General features: G+C 45.8%; 1 protein-coding gene across 9 annotated transcripts in view; it reads left to right on the plus strand.

Annotated features, from left to right (window-relative positions):
- The window catches only part of CUX1 (cut like homeobox 1), a 261,716-nt gene that overhangs the window by 185,957 nt on the left and 54,011 nt on the right, over positions 1 to 21,748 (plus strand). For 6 of the 9 annotated variants that reach the window (XM_028707528.2, XM_028707532.2, XM_028707533.2 and 3 more), the window contains one exon: positions 2,616 to 2,672. The exons of the other annotated variants lie outside the window; for them this stretch is intronic. In XM_028707528.2, the coding sequence (XP_028563361.2) occupies positions 2,616 to 2,672 (57 nt within the window). The remainder of the gene's footprint in view (positions 1 to 2,615; positions 2,673 to 21,748) is intronic. 9 annotated transcript variants of the gene reach the window in all.

A 21,748-nucleotide genomic window follows, 5' to 3' on the forward strand; every position in this document is an offset into this window, starting at 1 on the left:
ATAAAGCATCAGTGGTTGTTGTCTTTACCCTTCAGAGAATAGGTAACTGGGTGCCTCCAGAGCTGCCACTGACTGGTGTTGAGAAGGCAGCTGCTGTTTTGGTGTGTTTTCCGGCTCCTGTGTTTTCCGGCTGAAAGGGGAAATGCCCTGCAGTAGGGGGAGAAACGCAGCCTGATGTGTGTGCAACACTGTGGCCATGACCACAAACGCCCTTTCAGCAGAATCACCCCCTCCCTTACTGGTATTGCATAAGATGACAGAGTGGACTGCAGCTGCCATCTTTCCCTTATCTTTGGGCCCGATTAGCTGCCCAGTGGGTGGGTGGTTGCCCTAGTTTTGGAAACCACATTAAGGCAGGAGGCATTCCCACCCCACACCCAAAAAACCCCCATATGTTGGGCTTCCCTAAGGAAGAGCTGAGCAATTCCAGGAAAAGGTAAAGCTGCACTCTCTTTCAATGCACTCATGCCTGCAACCTGTATGCCCCCGTAAATGTGCTGGACGGAGGGTACCTGCATCCCTTGGTGGTGTTTCTCAATGCTGTGGCTTCAGGAACTCAAGTTGCATCTGTTTTTCCGCCTCCCTTTCCTTCAGCATCCTTGCCTCAAGACGGAGGGCGCAAGTTAGCCTTGCAAAGTGGTCCACTTAACTGTGGAATTATGTGGGAGGCTTGAGCTATTCCTTTCTTTGCTTAGAGTCCTTCCTTTTACAGTTAAAGGGCATCGGGGACTAGAAGTGCATTGGTCCACCCATCCTCCACCATCCTATTCAGAACGATTCCACATGAATCCGATTAACTTGGAGGACATTTGCCAAGTGTTGGAAAGTAATTTGAATTTAATTTGGATCCATTCTGAATCAGCAAAGCCACTAATCCTCCTCCTGACCCCAGACATCTCTAAGAGTCTGATGGGGCTATCATACAGCCTGCACTTTCCCTACCCTTGACTTACAAAAAGGGGGGTGGGGGGCTAGAAGGAAGCTGCTTTAATAGGGCCAGGAATATTTGCAGCAACACATGGAAGCATGGAAACTGCATGCTGTGTGGTTCTCTAGTGTCCTCTGGCATAAGGCAGCTTGCTGGGGCTTATCACAGTGCTTCCCAGGAGCTCTCTCAGTCATCCCACCAGCCTTGGGAAGTTTGCATATAAAACCATCTACTTCATATCAGCCCAAACTCTGGAGGGCTCTTGGATCCTATTTCAAATGGATCTAGAATGCAGATGCAAGAAATCCAATACCTAGCGCCTCAATTTTAAGATTCCACCCCATCAGCAAGCAGACTCAGTGCCTAAACTAATTAAGGTAATTTTCAGGCTTTGCTTCTATGCAGAGAGAATATTAAATGCCTTTCAAGGGGGAAATTTTAACAAAACTGGCGCATTTGGGCAGGATTTCATTGGATAGTTTTTATTTGTGGTCGAAAGCACCAAGTGGGTGTGGAAGAAAGGCACAATTTCATTAGGATGAGACTTTAAAGGGCTTGGCAATGGCCTGCTAGAGAGGGCATTCCTAAATTATCTGAAAGAAACTTAAATATGATGCAGAGACTGTTGACCATCACAAGGGAAGGTCCCGTGGTTTCTGGCATTTGCATATTGGGTGAACAGCTGAAATCATGGAGGATGTTGACAAAGGGCTACTTGATAACTGTCCAGTTGATCTCTGGATTTTTCACACTTACTAGATTTTACAGAATTGTCCACTTCCTCTTGTGATTGTCGACACTGCATTTGGACACTTCTTGTAATATAAATGTTGAACCACACAAGCAGAAGTAAAACTGGCTGCTCATGAGGCACTTAACTGTGTGGAACCAACCTCAATTGAGCAGCAGGAATCCCTTATTTGCCTCTTCTGTATTCATGGTAGGGGTGAGCGAGAAAGCCCTTCTTGTTCCATCAACCAGGCTTGCCTTGCGCACCCTGGAGCATCCATGCACAGGTATCACATTTTAATAGGGTGCATACCTAAATCACACAGTCTATTCCTCAGTCAGTCATGGGTGCAGAAATGAATCAATCACACCATTTGGGCCTATAGGCATTGGATTTTACATAGGTTGTGCCCTTTGCAAATGTAGTATTTGGGAGTGTTGCTCCATAGGCAAGTTCTTGCTCCTCTACCATATGTAGAGAGCAGATAACTGTGGGTATCCTCTGTACCTGCCCTAGAGTCTCCTCCAAACCACCCCCTGGATCAGAGATGGGGAGCCTGTGGCTCTCTAGATACTGCTTACTACAAAATCTCAACATCCCAGACTGCTGGCCATGTTGGCTGGGGCTGAGGGGAGTGCAACAACATCTGGAGAGTTGCAGGTTCTCAACACCTGATCTAGGTTTAAAGCAGGGATGTCTGACCCCAGACCCTCCAGAAGTTCCTGGAGTCCAGCTTCACCCCCAGGCAGCATGGCCAGTGATCAGGAATGATGGGAGTTGTAGTTCAGCAGCAGGTTCCACTTTCCTGGTATAAAGGAATGGGAATTGAGCTGGTTTGATATTGTGCTGCTTTCATCTGTTAGTCCTGGGCCATTTAATGACCCTCATTTTGCTGGCAAGTTGTAGGCTATGTTCCTCTCCTATCTCTTCCTGATAGTCCTCCTTTTCTTTCTCCAGTTCTTCACTCTGTGTCATCACTGCAAGATTCCCTTCAGCAGGGATGCGCAAGCTCAGGTAATCAGCTGCTTTCTTACAAAATCTTTTGCTTGGTTGCGTTGTGTTTTGGCTTCTGCATGGGGCATGGGGGAGCAACCTTTGTTCCGTTCTCTTCTGTTGTGTTGGAGTTGCACCTTCCGTTTCCTGGATTTTTTACCCTGCAAAAAGTTAAAAGGTTTAATTCCTCATTTCCCCCCAGTTACTCTGTCTTTGGTTTTTGTTTTGTTTTGTTTTTACTTGTTAAAGTGCATAGCCTGCCTTATGATTCAGGAATTGCATTATGCTTAAAACCCACAGTGCAGCAACTAAAATCTAACTAATTGAGCAGCATCAGACAAATGACAAACACAGCTTAACACACACACACACGCATGCACACCCCACTTTTAGTGAGATGCCTAGAGGTCAAAAAGGAGGGAGACAAACCTTTCTAAGAAGGGAGTTTCAAAGCTTGGGTGCCACCATCGAGAATGCCTCGTCCCAAGTAATCTTCTACTGAGTTTCTGGAATTAATAGCTCCATGTGTGTTGTCCTTTGGGTGGCAGAGGTGTTCAGTGGATTGTGTTCATTCTGCTAGGGGTGGGGTGGGGGAATTCCTTGGTTTTGTACTAGATGACAATTTAAATTAGAAAGATAGTCCTATGACTCACATTAAGTGCTACAGGATCATAGCAGTTGAGGGTGATGGATAAGCCAAGACGTTTCTTGTTCAGATTTTGCCTCTGCAATGAACTTCATAGGTAGCCTTTGTCAAACTACTCTCTCTCCCATTGGCTGTCTCTGTCCCTCCTCTATGTGAAGTATAGGGGTAGTTTGCCTTAATGGTCACTATCAGTGGTCTTTGCCTGCCACTTCTGGTGGCCTGTGACCAGGGGCGGAGGAAGGGGGGTGCAGTGGAGACGGGCTGCCCTGGGTGTCACCACTGGGGGTGGGTGGGTGACAAAATGCCAGGCGGCACTCACCACAGGGCCTGCAGCGCACCTGAGCCACACGTCTCTCCTGGGAGTGACGTGGTGGCTTGGGTGCCTGCAGGCTCCAGCGCTGCCCCAAAAGGTCCACCCGCTGCCTCCCCCCAGCTGTAGGGCAGCTGAGTGGGAGAAGGCATGCAGTCTCCTTGGAGGCCCCACAAAGCATCCTGCCCCGGCACGCCCCACCCCATGGGCAACTGGCCCCGCCCCTGGGCTCAGGGCACATGCGCTGCCCCAGGCGCCAATTGGCTTGCTCCGCCGCTGCCTGCTACACCCCAGTATCAACCACCATGTTTTATTAGAAAAATGTGCACTTGTGAATTCTGTTTTAAGGCAACTTCACGGTACAGACTCTTCCCTGGAGTCGATCCACAGAAAGGTGTGCTAGAAGTGACTGGCTAGTCAGTTTGATGGTGCTGCTTTGTAAGAGAGTTTTTATATAGTTCATTCACAAGGCATCTTCTTTTCCCATATACTGGTTCTAACTTTATAAAGACTTGAAGACACAAGCAGGAAAGCAGAGCTGAACTCAGTGCGCTCCTCTTCATGGCATGTGTATCACCTTGGGTCTGCCCGTCTCCATTCTAAAATGGAACTCTTAATTTGATGATACAGTCCAGGGTAATCCTGGGGGACTTTCAGATTTCTCGTTTTATTTGTCTTTCTTTTTTGAGTCCCATTCATCATTCCAGGCTTCATGCTGCTCAGGGAATTGTGGTTGTTATGGGATGCAGTTAAGAGGTGGGGTTTTTTCTAAAGTGAAAATCCTGAGATAATTTGTATTGTGACATGCACAAATCCATTTTGGTGAAACTTCTGGCAGTGATACTTCGTTCTAACATCACAGGGAGGTGTGGCAGGCGAAAGAGCCGCTGGCTACCAGTGGCTGGGCTGTTAAAACCCTGGAAAGGGGAAAGGCAGGGTAAAAAGATGTAGGAACATGAGAAAGCTTGGAACCTTCTTGGACTCCAGTTCCATCAGCCCCAGCCAGCATGGCCAGTGGTCAGGGATGATGGGAGCTGTAATCCACAGGTTTCCCTGCCTCTGCAGTATGCCAAGGAAGATGTGGAGATTAGGGAAGCATGTTGGGGCTTAGAAGAGGGGGTGATACAGCAGGAAGGGGCAGCAGAATCGAGAGGGGAAGGGAAGCTGGGTGAAGCTCTGGGCAGAGAGAAGAAGGGGCACATGGCCAGGAGCGCAAAAGATGAAAAACCTCATAATTGATTTGAAGTAACCGGTCAAATTATTGACTGCAAGCCTGTAGCTGCTTATATGGCACTTTAAAGCCGCAAATCTTATAAAGAGACACTCTTCTTCCAAAGAAAACATTTCCTTGGGAAACTCTGGTTCTGCATCTGCAAAATGTGAATTGTGGCATCCTATTCTCACTACCATGCTCTTTGGGGAACAAATGAAGCTGATTAAAACAAAAAAAACCATTGCATGTGAAAAGTGCAATCTAGAGGATAATTTGAACTGGCATTTGCTCTAAGGCTCCTTAGGAAGGAAGTAAATGTTGAAGCAGAGTTCCTACTTGAAGGCAGCATTTTGGAGAGGGTTTTGTGCAACTTGAGTTAAATGAATTATATGTGTGAGGACATTGAACTAGGTTCCACTTACAGTTTTCCATTAATAATTGGGCTGCCTTGAAACTTAACCTGGCAATTCTAAGATGGGAATATAAGTTCTGGGGACTGGTATAAAGGGTCTGCAAGATTAAATTTTGTACCATTCTGTGAGGGGACAGTTTGATTTTGTTACCCATCCCAAAACATTGGGATTGGGTGGAGCATAGATCTGTGGTTGTTTCTAATGATTTATAGCAAAGGTGGGCAGACCTCTCCCTTGTAGGATCTACTTGGTTTGTATTCGAACCCCAAGATCTACCAACCAGAGCCAGGCGTAAAATACATTTAGTTAGAGAGCAGAGTGCCTCTGAACACATTTAGAACCTTAGGTGTTGGTTTACAGTAGCAGAACTCAACTGAGTTCACAGTCCTTTTGCACAGAAATCTGCTTCTTTTTAGCTTTCTTCATTTCAGCAATGTATCTGAGGTGGAAAAAAGTAAAGGGAGGGTGGTGTTGTTGCTGTTGTTAAACAATTGGGAGTCAGAAACTCTTGCCAATCTGCCGCCAATGACCTAGAGAATTTCCTGTTGGTCCTAATCTACCTTCTGCATGCCCCTGTCTTATAGGCACAGTACTCAGAAATCTAGCTGCTTTGCTTCCCGCCCCCTTTACCTTGGGCCTGTCCTTAAAGGTTCTTTCATCTGTTGTCTTTCAGTGCTTAATAGTTTTTGGGTGGTCAGCATACAGGGTGGCCCAAAAGTAGGAATAAAGGTAAAGGGACCCCTGACCATTAGGTCCAGTCGTGGCCGACTCTGGGGTTGCGGCGCTCATCTCGCTTTATTGGCCAAGGGAGCCGGCGTACAGCTTCCAGGTCATGTGGCCAGCATGACTAAGCCGCTCCTGGCGAACCAGTGCAGCGCACGGAAACGCCGTTTACCTTCCCGCCGGAGTGGTACCTATTTATCTACTTGCACTTTGACGTGCTTTCGAACTGCTAGGTTGGCAGGAGCAGGAACCGAGCAATGGGAGCTCACTCCATTGCAGGGATTCGAACTGCCAACCTTCTGATCGGCAAGTCCTAGGCTCTGTGGCTTAACCCACATCGCCACCCACGTCCCTAAAAGTAGGAATACTTTTAATTAATAAATAAAAGGATTGTTTTTCTTTACTGATTTTGTGAATGATGAGATCTTGAGTCAAGAACAAAGAAAGTGGATTCTAAAGCAGTATGCCTACTTTTGGGCCACCCTGCTAATTGTCTTTACTGTTAATTATCTTTACTTAGAGAATGTATACTGCTGTCTTCCTCTCCCCCCCTTAGAGGAGCTGATACAATGGCCAGGTAAATAATAAAGCACACCAGTGCAAGTAGATAAATAGGTACTGCAAGCAGTGGGAAGGTAAACAGCATTTCCGTGCGCTCTGGTTTCCGTCACAGTGTCCCGTTGTGCCAGAAGCGGTTTAGTCATGCTGGCAACATGACCTGGAAAAGCTGTCTGCGGACAAACGCCAGCTCCCTCAGCCTGAAAGCAAGATGAGCACCACAGCCCCATAGTCGCCTTAGATTGGACTTAACCGTCCTGGGGTCCTTTACCTTTACCTATGCTAACATCTAAAACTGTAAGTCTAAAAGGCCTGGGGAAATGAAAAGGTCTTCCTCAGGTGCAAAAAAGAAATCCAAATCATTACCAGCCAAGTCTCCCTAGAGGAAGTATTCCAGTGTCAAGGCTCCCCAAATGAACTAATAAGTTCCTTTTCCACCCACAGCTCCCTTGCCTTCCTCTGCATCTTCTGCCCCTCACCTTCTCCTCCTTCAGCCTCTCTGGGATCTTTCCTATCAGCTCTTTCAAGCTAATGACTTTGGGGTTTCTAAAGAGTACAGAGCTTTGCCATGCAGGAGGGCTTGACATCTGCCCTCTGCTTGAAGAGCTGCTAGTTTACCATCACACAGTAAGAGGGTCACAGTTGGGGGGACAGCACCAGGCGCTCTGCACTTCCTTGGCAGCTGGTGGAAGCAGCCGGGAATGGCTCCTGACAGCCAGGTGGCATTTCCCGTTGGGTGCCGCTGCAGCTGGCAGGGGGTCGCCTTAGCACTGGGCCACCGGAGGGAGCCTGCCTTCCTGAAGGAGCTGGAGGGGAAATGGCATTGAGGGCGTGTGAGGTGAAGGGTGCATGTCTGAGCATGAACTCCGGCACTTCCTTGGATGGGGTCCCAGAGCAAAGCATAAACAAACCTAGGTTTAGATCCCTGAAACAAAGAAAATTGTTTCCTTGCTAGGAAAGTGAGTGCCTTACATCTTTTAGTGGTTCTTTCAGAACGGAACCTTTAAAATAAAATTTGAAAATAGCCTGGATCAAACCATTGGTCTGTCTAGCCCCAGGCAATCTCCTGTGGCTCGTCTTTCAGGCATGCAATCTGAGCTATTTTTACTGGGGTTTGGCTATGAGTTCTTCTGCTTGCAAAGCATGTGCTGTGAGTCCTCCTCTGAAGCTCCCATCAGTCCACCTAGCCTGACAGCAGCCTCAAGTAGTGACTGTTCCTTAGACCTCCTTAGACCTCCTTAGAACCTGAGATCCTTTAGCTGGAGAAGTCAGGGATGGAATTTGGAAGCTTTTGCATGCAGACCAGTTACTCTAGGGATGCAGGTGGCGCTGTGGGTTAAACCACAGAGCCTAGGACTTGCTGATCAGAAGGTCGACGGTTCGAATCCCTGCGATGGGGTGCGCTCCCATTGCTCGGTCCCTGCTCCTGCCAACCTAGCAGTTCAAAAGCATGTCAAAGTGCAAGTAGATAAATAGGTACCGCTCCGGCGGGAAGGTAAACGCCGTTTCCGTGCGCTGCTCTGGTTCGCCAGAAGTGGCTTAGTCATGCTGGCCACATGACCTGGAAGCTGTATGCCGGCTCCCTCGGCCAATAAAGCAAGATGAGCACCGCAACCCCAGAGTCGGCCACGACTGGACCTAATGGTCAGGGGTCCCTTTACCTTTACCTTTACTCTAATACGAAGCACTCCAGCTTTGCCCCTGGATTGGCAGTGACTCTTCATAATCTCAGGCTGAGGCCTGATCCAGCCTGCTGCCTGGCATCCTTTAAAACAGCCTTTCCCCACCTCATTCCCTCCAGATGTTTTGAGCTACAACTCCCATCATACCAGCCAGCACAGCCTGGGATTGAACCCAGAGATCTTCTTTGCGAATAACAGTATATTTAAAACCACTTCAGAGCTTTTGTAAGGGCTCACGGGATTTCTTGCTTCTCCATACAAAGCAGTTCCATCCATCTAGAGAGCAGCTCTGCAAAAAAAGAAGGGTCCTTCTCCTTGACACACTTGTTCTCTGCAAGGAATGCTCAGTCGCGTGGTCTGAAGTGGTGTAGTGAAGATGCAGGTTAAGAATGACATTCTGACACACCAAAATTCCATCATTCCTCAGAATAACAAATTATTTCCATTACTAGAATTTTGTCACATAGTCTTGCACTGAGAGCAGGTAGCAGACGCCATCTCTGCTTTCCCTCTGTCCCCCTCCATATCTTCTCATACTATCCATTTATTTATTTATTACTTTCGTTGCATTTTTGATTATTTTCTCCCCTCCTTTTCCCCACCCCCAACTTCCCATTTAGGAACTCAGATCCTAAAATAGTGCCAATTTCAACTGGCAGATGTTTTGTGTGCCCTTTTGCAAAAGGGACCTAAATTAGCCTGTCAGTTGGTACCTAAATAAAGCAGCTTAAAACTGCCTTTTGTCCAAAAACTTCACAATTGCTACCCTCAGAGGTTGCAATGTTTTGTTTTATCTGATGGGGGGGGGGTAGAAAGAACATATTATGCAAGCAATAGCCTGGAAGCGTAGGCAGGAGAAGGGATGGCTGCAAATAAACGTCCCAGGCACGATCCAGCAGCAGCAAGCCCTATCAGGACCTTTGAATCTAGCTGTGATCTAGTCCCAGTGAAAGAAGATTGGCTTATGAAGATGACAGAACATGCTGAGTTGGGTAGATTAACTGTGAGAATTAAAGAACAGAATGAAGAAAAAAATCTCAAAAAATGGAAATATTTAGTGGATTACTTGAAAAAAAAACCCTATGGTTATGTTAAAACATATGCAGTATTTTAAGTATAGCAGCGGATGAAAATTGCAGTTTAATAATTTATAATCAGTGTTTATAATGGGTAAAATATAAGTAATATAGCAGCTTTATAAGGTAAGAAAAGAACACCATGGGAAGTCAACGGATCTGAGAGATTTATTCTTTGTAAAATTTGAAAAGTTAATTTAAAAAATGTTATAAAAAAAAGAATCTAGCTGTGATCTGGACATTGAGTAGGAGGTTGCAATGGCCAGGTCAGGGTCAGGCTCCGAGCTAATTGCTGAAGATAGGAAGGCCATTATACCTGAGGCTGTTTTGCAGGAGCCCCCAGACAAACATCCCAGAAGCTGTAGGGCCAAAGCCTTTCTTGAGTTTGAAGAACCAGAGTCCTCCCAACACATATCACCAGTCCAGTAACACAAGGGAGCGTATCAGGAGGGAGCTTATGAAATGGTGCCCATATTCAGGCCAGAAAGCTGGCCCTTTCAGGCTCCAATGTTCTCCTCGGGGGGGGGGGGGTTAGGCTTGGAGGAGGCAGTCTGGAGATGGAGGCTGAAAAGGCCCCAGGCTTATCCCAACCTTTGTCAAAGCAAGTTGCTCACTTAGAGCTGTCCACGTTCACGCAACCTGTTTCCAAACCTTGCTGCAGTCTCCATGGTATTCAGCATCGGACCAAAACATGACAAGTGCTCTCTTGCATAAGCCCCTTCCGTTTCAGTGAGGGTTGCGCAGGACAAAATCTTATTTGACTGGGCCCCAACCGCTGGGAAGGAGCCAGTATTACAATGCCTCAATATAAATCTTGCAGTGCAGTGATGTCTGGAATACTGTGCACAGTCCCAGTCAGTTCTACTCAAAAATGGCACCGCAGAGCTGGAAAATATGCCAGGAGGAGGGCCAGTCAGGTGACTGGAGCGTTCTCTCTACCAGCAAAGGCTAAATCATTTGAGGGTTTTCCGTTCAGGAAAAAGACAACTAAGTGGGACACAATCATGGGTTATAGACACAATGTGGAGAAAGTGGATAGAGATTCCCCCCCCCCCCCCTTCCAATACAATAACTTGAAATTTATTGGTCATGAGGATTCAGAAATGACACGTCGCAAAACAGGGTTTTCTCCCTCCTTCACGATACTGGAACCAACAAAGATGGAAGGCCTTCTTCACACCATGCACAGAATTTGCCGCCATAAGATTTAGCGATGGCTGCCAACTTGAATGGCTTTTAAAAGGGATTTGGTGCATTCAGGATGGTCTGCCCATCCAATGGTGCCTGTGTGCTGCTCTCTCCAGGATCAGAGGCAGCGAGGGGGACAGAAACAGCAGGAGAAGCCTATAGTCTTCATGTCCAGCTTACGGGTTTCCCAGAGGCATCTTGGTTGGCCACTGTGAGAAACAGGGTGCTGGGCTATAGACGTGAGTTTTCATCTGATCAGCCTGGGTCTGCTCTTACATTCTTAATATGTGATTAATTTATGGAATTTAGTGCTACAAGATGCGATGGTGGTTGCCAGCTTGCCGTAAGAGGAGACGTTTTGTCAATTGCTGTTAGCGTGGTGGCCAACTGGGGCCTCCATATTCGGAGGCAGCATGGTGCTGAATGTCAGTTGCCTTCATGCCGTGCTTCCAGCTGACCACCATAAGTAGCAGCCTTTAAGCTCTGCTGGGGGGCTCCCTGGAGGCATCTCTTTGGTCACTGTGGAAAATAAGAAGCTGGACTAGAGTACCTTCGTCCTCGTCCAGCAGAATTCCCTTTAATGTTCTTTATGGTTGCCGTTTTCCTTTTCTTTCATGTTTATAATTAGACACAATTAAACACATGTAAGGCTGCGACAGACAGGGACTGCTTGTTTGTTTTTCGGCTTTGTGCAGCACGTACAAAAACGTAGGCGCTTTATAAATAACGGGAGGAGCAGCAACTCCTGGAGAAGTTCTCCTACGTAAGCCTCCTGTTTGTTTCAGCGAGGTTTGCCCAGGCCAGGAGAACTTCCCAGTGATCTTCTCTCTGTATTTTTATCTTCTGTTCCGGCAGAATTGATTTCCTGCCACCTCTTCAACCTATGATTATTTAAAATGAGAAAAGTAACTTGAAAATGCACTAATTGCAATGGGGAGGGGAGGGAGCAGAAGAGAAGGGGAAACACGGAGGGAGGGAGGGAGAGAGAGATGGAAGGGGGAGAGAGAGAGAGAGATTTAGGCCCAGGGCTGGGTTAGCATTGGGACTCCCCAGGGGCAACAGAAAGATGTTATAATCAATTACCACATCATAACACTGATGTATGATAATTACTGAGTCTTCCTCCTGAGAGAGTACAGCATTTGGCTGGGATGCGGCTCGTTCATGGTCCACTGCCTGATTAATATGCAAATAATAGGCTGATTGCATGATGAATGCGGAAAATGAGTTGGCTGATAGCGCATCCACCGAAGCGGGAAGATGATAAATTACTTTTTACTGACTGTCCTACATTTAAGTACCCTCTCTCAACAATTTTTTTTAATCACAAATTAAGGAAAGCAGGATGGCGCAAATGTGAGGATGTGTAAAATAATGTACCTTAATAGCTTTTATTATAACTTCGGGGCGGTTTGCAGGAGCATTGTTCGCTCTTGGAAGCAGGGAGGCAAATATTCACAGGGTGAAAAAGGACCAGCCTAGTTGACGGCAGTCAGGGGCTTGTGGTAAAGAATAACCTCCCAAAATAGAGGCAGGGGGTCTGAATGGGGGTGGGACTCCTTGTCTGCAAAAGTCCTCTAGTCCTCAGCATATCTAGTTGAAGGATCTTCAGTTCCTGAGCTGGGGAAGGGCCTTGCTTGTGCCTGAGACCTTGGAAAGCTCCTGCCAGCTAGAGAAGACCCCACTTGGCTAGATGGATTTGTAGTGTGACCATGTAGAAGGCAACAGTGGCCTTTGCTGGAGGAAAGTGGTCCATTCCTCTGAAGTACCATGGTCAAGTTCCAGGTGCCACATTGTAAAAAGTATCTAGGCAAATTGGTGTGGGTTGGGTGGATGGCAGTGAAAAGGGCCAGTGGTAAGGAAAATTGGTTCTGTGGGGAAAGGTTGAAGGAACCAGGTGTGTTATTTAGCATGGAGAAGGTTTTGTGGGGGGTGGGCATGATAGCGTTCTTGAAGTACCCAGAGGGCAAAGACTTGGCTCTCAGTGCAGCTACCTCAGAGAGCAGGACTTTGATCGAATAGACTGAAGTTACAGGAGAGTATACTTCGATTGAGCATTGGAAGAAACTTTCTGACAGTAAGGAAGTTCAGGAATGGAACCAATGACCGAGAGGTGTGGCAGGCTCTCTCTTTCTCAAGGCCTTCAAGCAGAAGCTGGAAAGCCGTCTCCTGGGGGATGCTGTGATTCTGGATTTCCTGCACCAAACAAAGGGTTGGACTTGATGGCTAAAATACCCTTCCAACTCTGATGCCTCAGTTCACCCATCGACCTACCTAAAGAGCCTCAGCTCTTTTAGTATAGGTTGTGACGAGATCTGTGCATGGGTATGCTGTGATAATTACTTTAAGTTGTACAACAGGAAGGAATAATGTTAGAACCCAGAATCACCCAATTAAACTGATGGGCATTTGAAAGTACCTTTATCTACTCCATGGAGTGCAGTGTACATGGATCTCCTCCCAGTCTATCCTCACAACAATCCTGCGAGGTGGGTTAGGCTAAGAAGTAGTCACCCAATGAACTTTAACAAGTTCAAAAAAAACCACAAGTTCAGCATTCAATCTATTACATCACAACGGCTGTCACAACTTATCAAAGTATGTAACATTTGGGGGAAGGGGCAGAATCTGTCACAAAGCATATCTAAAGTTCAAATGAATAAAGCAAAAACAATTCAATAAACATAAGATGAATTCAATATTAAAATGAAATAATATAAACTTAATATATAACAGGAAAAAACTTACATAATAATATTATTAATAAAAAAGTAATCCAGAATGCTAGTTCAAGTCTTACTGCACTTCATGGGACCACAGCAGCTTGACTTAAGAGAGAAAGTGGAGTCCTCTCAGTTTGCTAGATGGTTCATTGTGCCAAGGCGCATGACAAAGACCTCTGAGTTTAGATTACGTAAAAAGAGGATTAGACAAAATCGTGGAGGAGGATTGATCTAACTTCTGTGTCACAAACAGTGTACATCTGGAAACAGACAAGATGAGAACTACCTTCGTGCTCTGATTAAGGGCTTTCCAAAGGCATCAAGTTGGCCTCTATAAAAAAAAATGGATGCTAGACTAGATTGCCTTTCAGTTTATTCAACAGGGCTGTTCTTACATCCCTAGGGAAAGTATCTCTTGGAAAGGATAAAAAGCAGTGGGTTTACATTACCACAGAGCAGAAATAGGGTATCAAAAGCAAATCATCGACTCTTGTTTCATTACACACTATTATGGAATCTGTTGCTCATCCATTCCATTTTTATTCTGTCGTCCCCCCCATCCTTTGGGTTTGTGTCAGGTCAATAATAAAACAGAGCACCTTTATGGAAAAATGCCCATATTGTGAAAACCATTAGGGAAGGAAGGCATAACTTCCAGTGCTTGGCCACAGTTGTGTTTTATAGCACCTTGCGTTAAGTGACACCTAAGACATAGAGCAGCAAAAGATGTACCCAAAAAATATACCTTAGCATAGCACATGGGAAAGTTACTGGTTGTGCTGGCCTCTGCACTTGGGTGAGTGGATTTGGGGATGGTCTGCCTGTGAATCTCAGCTTAACAAGGGAAGGCAATTGACCTGATTGGATGTTGCTACTGTGTCTAGCAGTCTGTCTCATCCTGATGACATCAAGAGTGCCATCCCTGGCCCCTTTGAGCAGCTCATGTCCCTCTTGTTCAGTTTTCAAGCTCAGTTGTGGGGGGCTATGGATGTTCTTCAGTGAAAAGATCAATAGTGGCAGAGAAACTACATGAACAACACTTTGCCCTCTACTCCTGATCTCCCCCAACATTCTTTATTCACAAGAGGGTGGCAGTGGGCCTAACCTGTGGCATGAGTGTGTGACTTAAAGTGTTTCTCCAAAATCCATGGCAGCCATGCAGGGGTCACTTGACAGCCCAGCCTATATGGAAAAGGTTTTCTCAAGAGAAACTTCGAAAACCACTGCTGTGGCAATCCTCAGATTTCTCCCCCACCCCCTAAAGGTGTATCAAAAGGTAAAGAGAGACCCTGAACTGTCCTTGGTAGACGTTCCACAGCCATGTGTTTCCGATTTCTGTTTGAAGCCATGGCCGGAGCAGGGAACCTTTCCCAGCAGAAGTTCATAGCAGCTGCCTGCCCTCTCTGGTTGGTCCTTTCCCGCCCCCCGGTATTAATTTATACATAACTTTGGGATTTGACTAGTTTGGCATGAACCTGAAGCCCAGGCCCTGGACTTAATGAGAAGTGGTACATCAGACCCAACCGCCAGGAAAATAATGTCTGGGTTTTGCTGGAATGTCACGGCATGGCCTGTCATTTTGCTTCAGCGGCTTGTCCTTCCAACTGCGCAGTCCGCCTTATGGCACGCCAGCAGTAAAAATGTCACTCCCGATAATTACTTTTTGGTGGAAATGCTTGCTGACTTCCTACCTTCAAGCTGTTTTTTACACAGTGGGGAGATAATAAGAAATGACTTTATCCTGACTGCTCAAATGAACACTAAATGGAATTTGGGTTATTATTACTGGAGATCGAGGGCCGTGCACTGGAATTTAAATAGTGGATCAGATCAATGGTAGACATTTCTTGGCAGATCATAGTGAATCTGCTTTTCAGTCCACTCCAGCTTCCGATTGAACATGGCCTTTGTCTGCTTGCTATCTGGAGAGTGTAGTATTTATTTCTCATTTTCTTCCTTAGTAATTCCCCCCAGTTATATGCATATGGGTGGATTTTGTCTTTGCTGTTGTTTTCTGTCTTTCTTTCTTGGTCTCTTGTGCATGGGGCCTGCACTTGTTCCTACATGGTTATACACATGGGTTTAATGCCTTGTCTCTGGCTGGCAGGCAAGAATGAGTTTTTAGACTCCTTCTGCTGCTTCTTGACGAAAAGCTGCCCCATACCAGAGTGAGACAGGCATTGCAGGTGGCCATGCCAGCCCCTGAACTGAAAGGGGTGCCTTCCCCAGTTTAGGGACTCTTAAGGTTGTGGCACTGTGGTCTAAACCACAGAGCCTAGGTCTTACCAATCAGAAGGTCGGCGGTTTGAATCCCCGCGACAGGGTGAATTCCTGTTGCTCGGTCCCAGCTCCTGCCAACCCAGCAGTTCAAAAGTGCAAGTAGATAAATAGGTACCACTCTGGCGGAAAGGTAAACAGTGTTTCCGTGCGCTGCTCTGGTTCGCCAGAAGCGGCTTAGTCATGCTGGCCACATGACCCGGAAGCTGTACGCCGGCTCCCTCTGCCAGTAAAGCGAGATGAGCGCTGCAACCCCAGAGTCGGCCACGACTGGACCTAACGGTCAGGGGTCCCTTTACCTTTAAGGTTAAAGCACCTGATCTGAGGTGCAGCAGGTCCATTGACCAGACAAAGGTAGACAGCCAAGCTCTAAATGCTTTTGCCAGGCCTGGCCAATACATTGGCCTCGTGCTGCCTGCCAATCCTCAGGAGCTGATGTCACAGACCTCTGCTCTCTTCTGAGGCCTGGGCACACACCATCCACAGTAGTTCCCTTTTTAAGTACAGTGGTACCTCGGGTTACATACGCTTCAGGTTAGGAACTTTGCTTCAGGATGAGAACAGAAATTGTGCTTCGGTGGCACGGCAGCAGCAGGAGGCCCCATTAGCTAAAGTGGTGCTTCAGGTTAAGAACCGTTTCAGGTTAAGTATGGACCTCCGGAACGAATTAAGTACTTAACCCAAGGTACCACTGTACAGTGGTTATGAACCACTTTAGTTATGAACTAACCCGAAACTGTACTTAACTAGAGGCATGCTTTCACTAATGGGGCCTCTTGCTGCTGCTGCGCTGCCAGCACACGATTTCCATTCTCATCCTGGGGCAAAGTTCTCAACTCAAGGTAACTCTTCCAGGTTGGCAGAGTTTGTAACCTGAAGCATTTGTAAACTAAGGTGTTTGTAACTCGAGGTACCAGTGTATTGGTTGGTTTAGAGCTGAAATGGAGAACCAGTGGCCCTCCGGGTATGGCTATTGGAACTCGGACTCCCTCCATTGTTTTTCATGCAGCCTCATTCTAAGGAATGCTCTACTGTGGTGCTAGTCTGCTTGGAAGTCTGCTTCCTCACTACTTCTAAACACAAACCTGCTTGGAGCCCCTGTTTATTGTAGGCAGGAAAAATGTCACTTTAAGCTATGTTGCGTTCTTGCTAATAGCTCAGATCAGAGAAGCTGCATTTGCACAAAGGAGCCCTCCATCGGACCTTCTCTGCTGCTCTTTTTCAGACACACACACACACACACACACACACACACACACACACACACACTGGATTTGCCTCTTTGTCCTGTCAGAGAGCTGAGTGATACAGGTGCTGAGCAAATGTATCATGTAAAGCCTCTGTCATGCTTGCGCACTGCGGAATCAATCCTCCACACACTGTTGAAAATGTCTTCTATTTGTTCACAAATATCATAGAATTTTCAGCGTCACTTTTCAAATGTTTGAACCTGGTGGTGTTGGATTTTTGAGGAAAGATGTGTGTCTCTGTGATTTGAGAAGCAATGAGAGAATGAATGTGTCCACATGTGTTCCACTTCCTTTTCATCTTGTGCATTGTTCTACACTCCCCGTTCCCCACATGGTGGTAAATCCAGGGTCACTTTTTATGGGACCAGTTGCTTTCAGAAGAAAGGCTCCTGGAAACTCCTGCTTTCCCTGCAGTATTTTGTGTACGATATATTGGCTGGTCCCTTATCACAGGGATGCATAGTAAGTGTGCAGACAGTACTAGCCATGGGAATTTCAGCAGTCTTCCAAATCCAAAGCTGTTTCTGAGCCCCATGAAATCCAAACTGCTGAAAAAAATCTGAATGACTTCCATCAGGCCAGCTAAACTGGTTTTAGCCTACTACTTGCAGGTGGGTGCGACTTCCATAACAGGGGCTGGTGAAACCAGCCCCTGTTATGAAATTCAATAAAAATTGCTTGAGAAATAGCTGTGAAAGGGATTCTTCAATTTACACCAAGGACATTCTATAAGCAAAGAAAGTTTTGCCTTTCTAGCTTGTCTAGAAAGTGGCCTTGTTAATAAAATCTCTTCTTTAATACAGTGATTGGCTAAATTTGCTGCATAGCCCCCTGAGCCATCGTCTGACATCATAGAACATAGATGAGCCCCAGTCATTGAATGTTGGGATAGCTCACACAGTAGAGCATGAGATTCTTAATCTCAGGGTTGTGGGTTGCCATGTTGGGCAAAAGATTCCTGCATTGCAGGGAGTTGGACTAGATAACCCCCGTAGTCCCTTCCAACTCTACAATTGAAGCTCCTGGCATAATTTTGGATAGAATGAGGGAAAGGTTGGGATGTGCTTAGAAGAAAAATAATTCAGCTGGGAACAGAGAACAAAGAAGTTTATACAGACTCCTGTATAAAGGAGAGCTTGCTTAAGCTGACTTGGGAGGCTATGTATCGATGAACCAGGGAGTCAAGATGTAAAAAAACATCTCACAGAACCCAGTAAACAGGTGCACTCCTGTGAGACAGAGTTGCAGTGGGGACAGAATTCATAGAGTGCATCAATTTAGCCAGTCAAATCTTTGATTCACGGGTTTGTGTGTACATATTGGGATTTGTCATTTTGTCTGATTTAGAGTTTGTCATTTCGTGTACCGCCTTCTTTGTTACAACCTTTAACCTAAACAAATAAATACTGATTGATCGTGCTGCAAAGCAGCTTTATTTATGAGCCTGCTAAGAGGGCAGGCTGGCTGGTTCAGGTTTGCCCCTTCAGAGCAACAGATTTCTCTTTAGCAGTCAAACCCAAAGAAAGCCCGGCAGAGTGGAGTTCAGCAAGCAGCTCCACAAAAGGCAAGTTCAAACAGGATCGTTTTGAAAAGGGTAGGCCATTTGTGGATTGCAGATTGGGGGAGACGGATTTCAACTTTTGGAGAGCAAAATCATTCAACTCACTTTTTTTAAAGGGCGTGGGGGGGAAGGGGCAGTTAAGGACTGGAAGGTCTGCAGCATAATTCCATGCAGGCTGGGGCATTATGGCCACTGCAGACACCAGACACTCACACAAAGACCTCCTGCCCCCACAGTGAGTGTCTTTAAAAGGTGCAAAGCACAGAGGGACTTTGCTGCCCTAGCTACCCATAAATCCACACCCAAAAAAGAGGCAAAGCATTTCACTACCCCAAATAGCACCTCCTCCCAACACAGGCAAAAATAGTTACATTTGCCACCACATAATTGATTGTGGTCACTCTTGATGGGGCTGTCTATTTATCTTTTTTATGCGCATAGATATGTGCGTATACATATACATATACATATCTTTATGCCCCATCAAGAGGCCAAGGCAGGTGTTCAAGGCAGTTAGACTACCTGCAGGACCTTAGAGAGCTCCCAGGGTCCTTCAGAGACAGCTGTTGTCTCTACAAGCACCTTGATAGGATGGAAAGCATGTGTACATTGACTAGACTGGTCATGTAGAAAGCCCCTACCTCTTCTCAGAGGAGCTGGCTGGTTGTTAAAGGGCCCTAAACTTACTCTGCACCTTTTGGCTCCTGCAGGACAAGGGAGATAGGGTACCATGGGGAAATCCTCTGAATCAAGAGGAAACAATAATTTGAATATTTTTTTCTGGCAGGTATTTGTCCTGCTTGGAGTGTCTGGCCTCTTACTTTTGGTGCTTTTTATCTGCTGCTCTGGACTGTTTTTAACATGTATTTTGGGGGTTGGTCTTTTTATTTTATTTTATTTTAAACCATTGTTTTAATTATTCAAACGATCCACCTTGGGCTAATACTATAAATGGAAAGGATGGTTGAGCAACCCTTAACTGCTAGATAGCACCATCCCTAGTGAGGAGTCTAACCATCTCTGAACAGCTTGGGGGGGGGTTGGGGGGGGGCAAAATAATACTTCCAATCCTTTCTCCTACACCCTTCTCCCTTAATTTCCCTTGTCTACTGTCCAGAACACATAGGGACCCCTACGAATACAGGCTGTAGAAATCGCATACTGAATATATGGATATTTTTTTTCTTGCGGTGGGGTGGAGAGACCTCATATCCCTTTGTGTGTTTCCGATTCATGAAAAACACAAAACAAATGCAATATATGATATAACATTTCACCAGTAATCAAATGGTCAGGCTGACAGCAGATTTGGGTGCAGGCAGGTTGGGGAAAGTAGTTGTTAAGTGCAATATACTTTCATTTAGTCCTTACTTGACTTTCTCCTCCTCCCCAAATGATTCTGTGTCATTACTCCTTTTATTTCCATCCAACACCAGTATTATTTCTGTGTGGGGTTTGCATTGTGTGGTCCGAGATTTGCATGGAAAATTCACAGCTGCTGTAGTTTGCGATTTCTTTAAGCTGGCACCAGGGACGAAATTAGAGAGTGGGGGCTTGAACCAGCACCATGCAGTTTTATTAACCAGGCAGCCGTCATTTTGACCTTGCTGTGGGTTAAAGGACACAGATCTGAGGAGAAATCTGTTTATCATGTACGGAATTCATGCCATCCCTGACAGTGTACAGTGAACAAGATGGATGATCTGCCAAATTGGTCCCTCGCATGGGTGAATCAGGGCAAATTTACACTGCCATTCGTTCACTGCTTCAAATACAAAAATAACATTTGCTGGGCTTTGGATGCAGCTGCACAGCGACCTGAGGCTAGGCAGAGAAAAGAAATTAGATCTCTAGCATTCTTATTGCCTTAAACATTACATATGGACTGCGGTGGCTTAAAGGAAAAGAGGGGTTTCTCCTTTGCATCTTTCATAAGCTGTTTTAAAAAAGAAGAAGTAAGAAATCCAATTACTTGAGTTGAAAAGGACCTTTATGGGAATGGCAGGACACCTTTTTCTAAATACAATTTGATACTTTTTTTAAAAAAAAGCAATTCAGTAATTTTTATTAAATAGCTTTGATTTATTACAGTGCTACTCACTTTATCTAACTCAATGTCATAATGTTTGGAAAGGGCTTTGCACCTCCTAGGAACAAGATGGTCTGGGAAGGTTGTCCTGAAGAAAGTGCATGGGGTTTCCTTGGCAGACAAATCTTAGGCAGAAAGAGTTTAACTTCACAAGCGTGAGCTTCTTCCATAAGGAGGCCAGGGACAAACTTCTACCACCCTGTGTCCTTTTTTTATTTTTGTTTTTATTTATCATCAAAAGCTTTGGTGTGCCTGTCTGTAAAATAGCCAAGGTGGTATATTAGTTGTATACATCCCATTCTCTCTAAGGATCATTTCACACATCTGCATGGACACGTGTATTTAAATTCCTTCCTTCTTTCCTTCCTGAAGGTTGGGGAAGGGAGCAGATACCCTTCTCTTTTACTTATTTATTTCATTACAGTTTTTACCCTGCTCTTCTTCTACACCAAAGGTGTCTAGCAATCAGGCTTTTTTTAAAAAAAAAGTTTAGATATTTAGAAAATATTTTGGAAAAAATCCTTTAAAAACACAGTAAATTAGTAATAATTGCATGTACTAGAATATCAGCCTTAATGGGCATTAAAGCTTTCATATGCGGGGGGAGAGAGACTCTTCCCAAAGCACAAAAGAAATCAAATGCAATGGCCCTCGCAGTCCTAGTGCTGGCCTCCACTGCAGACATCATCCCAAGCTGCTGGCTATGTTAGCTGGTGCTGATGGGTGTTGAGAGGCCAACAACATATGGAAGGCCACAGATTCCCATCCCAGATTACTGCTACTCCTTCCAAGAACAGGGCTCCTTTCCCCCTGCAAAGTGTCTTGCAGCACAGGAAAAAGCAGGCTGATTCAGCCATCTGCCTCTAGTGGTTGCTAGGAAAATCAGTCAGCTGTCTTCTCCATTGTAATGAAACAGAGAGCGTCTCAGACAGACCCTTCTTTGGGAGAGTGACATGTGAAAGCACTGCAAGGGCGCAGTACGTCATCAATTCCAAATATACTAATTTCGCGAATTGTCCCTGCGGCTGAGGTTGCATGCAAATGAGCAAGCAAAACATGCAACAAGCCAAGCCCCACGAACGGGGGGAGTGGAAGGTGCCACTCACAGGCCAGTGGCTCCAAAGTGGACACACGTGGTTCCATTTTGGGGTCACACACCCACAGAACTTGCAAAGGAATGTGGAACTTGCACTTTTCCTTTCTAACTCCAGCATTTAGTGCAAAGCAAACAATGTCAGGGCATAGTTGCCAGTGCTGCAGTTGGCGTGTGTACCGATTTCCTGATGTGTGCGTCCGGAGGTTCTCTGACATTCTTGTTTCTTTTCCCCAAAGCAAATAGTACTACTCGTGTTGGAAAAAGAAGGAAGCCAAGTGTAGTATTGGAAGAA

Source organism: Podarcis muralis, chromosome 15 (genome assembly GCF_964188315.1).
Source record: "Podarcis muralis chromosome 15, rPodMur119.hap1.1, whole genome shotgun sequence".
Taxonomy (NCBI): Eukaryota; Metazoa; Chordata; class Lepidosauria; order Squamata; family Lacertidae; genus Podarcis; species Podarcis muralis.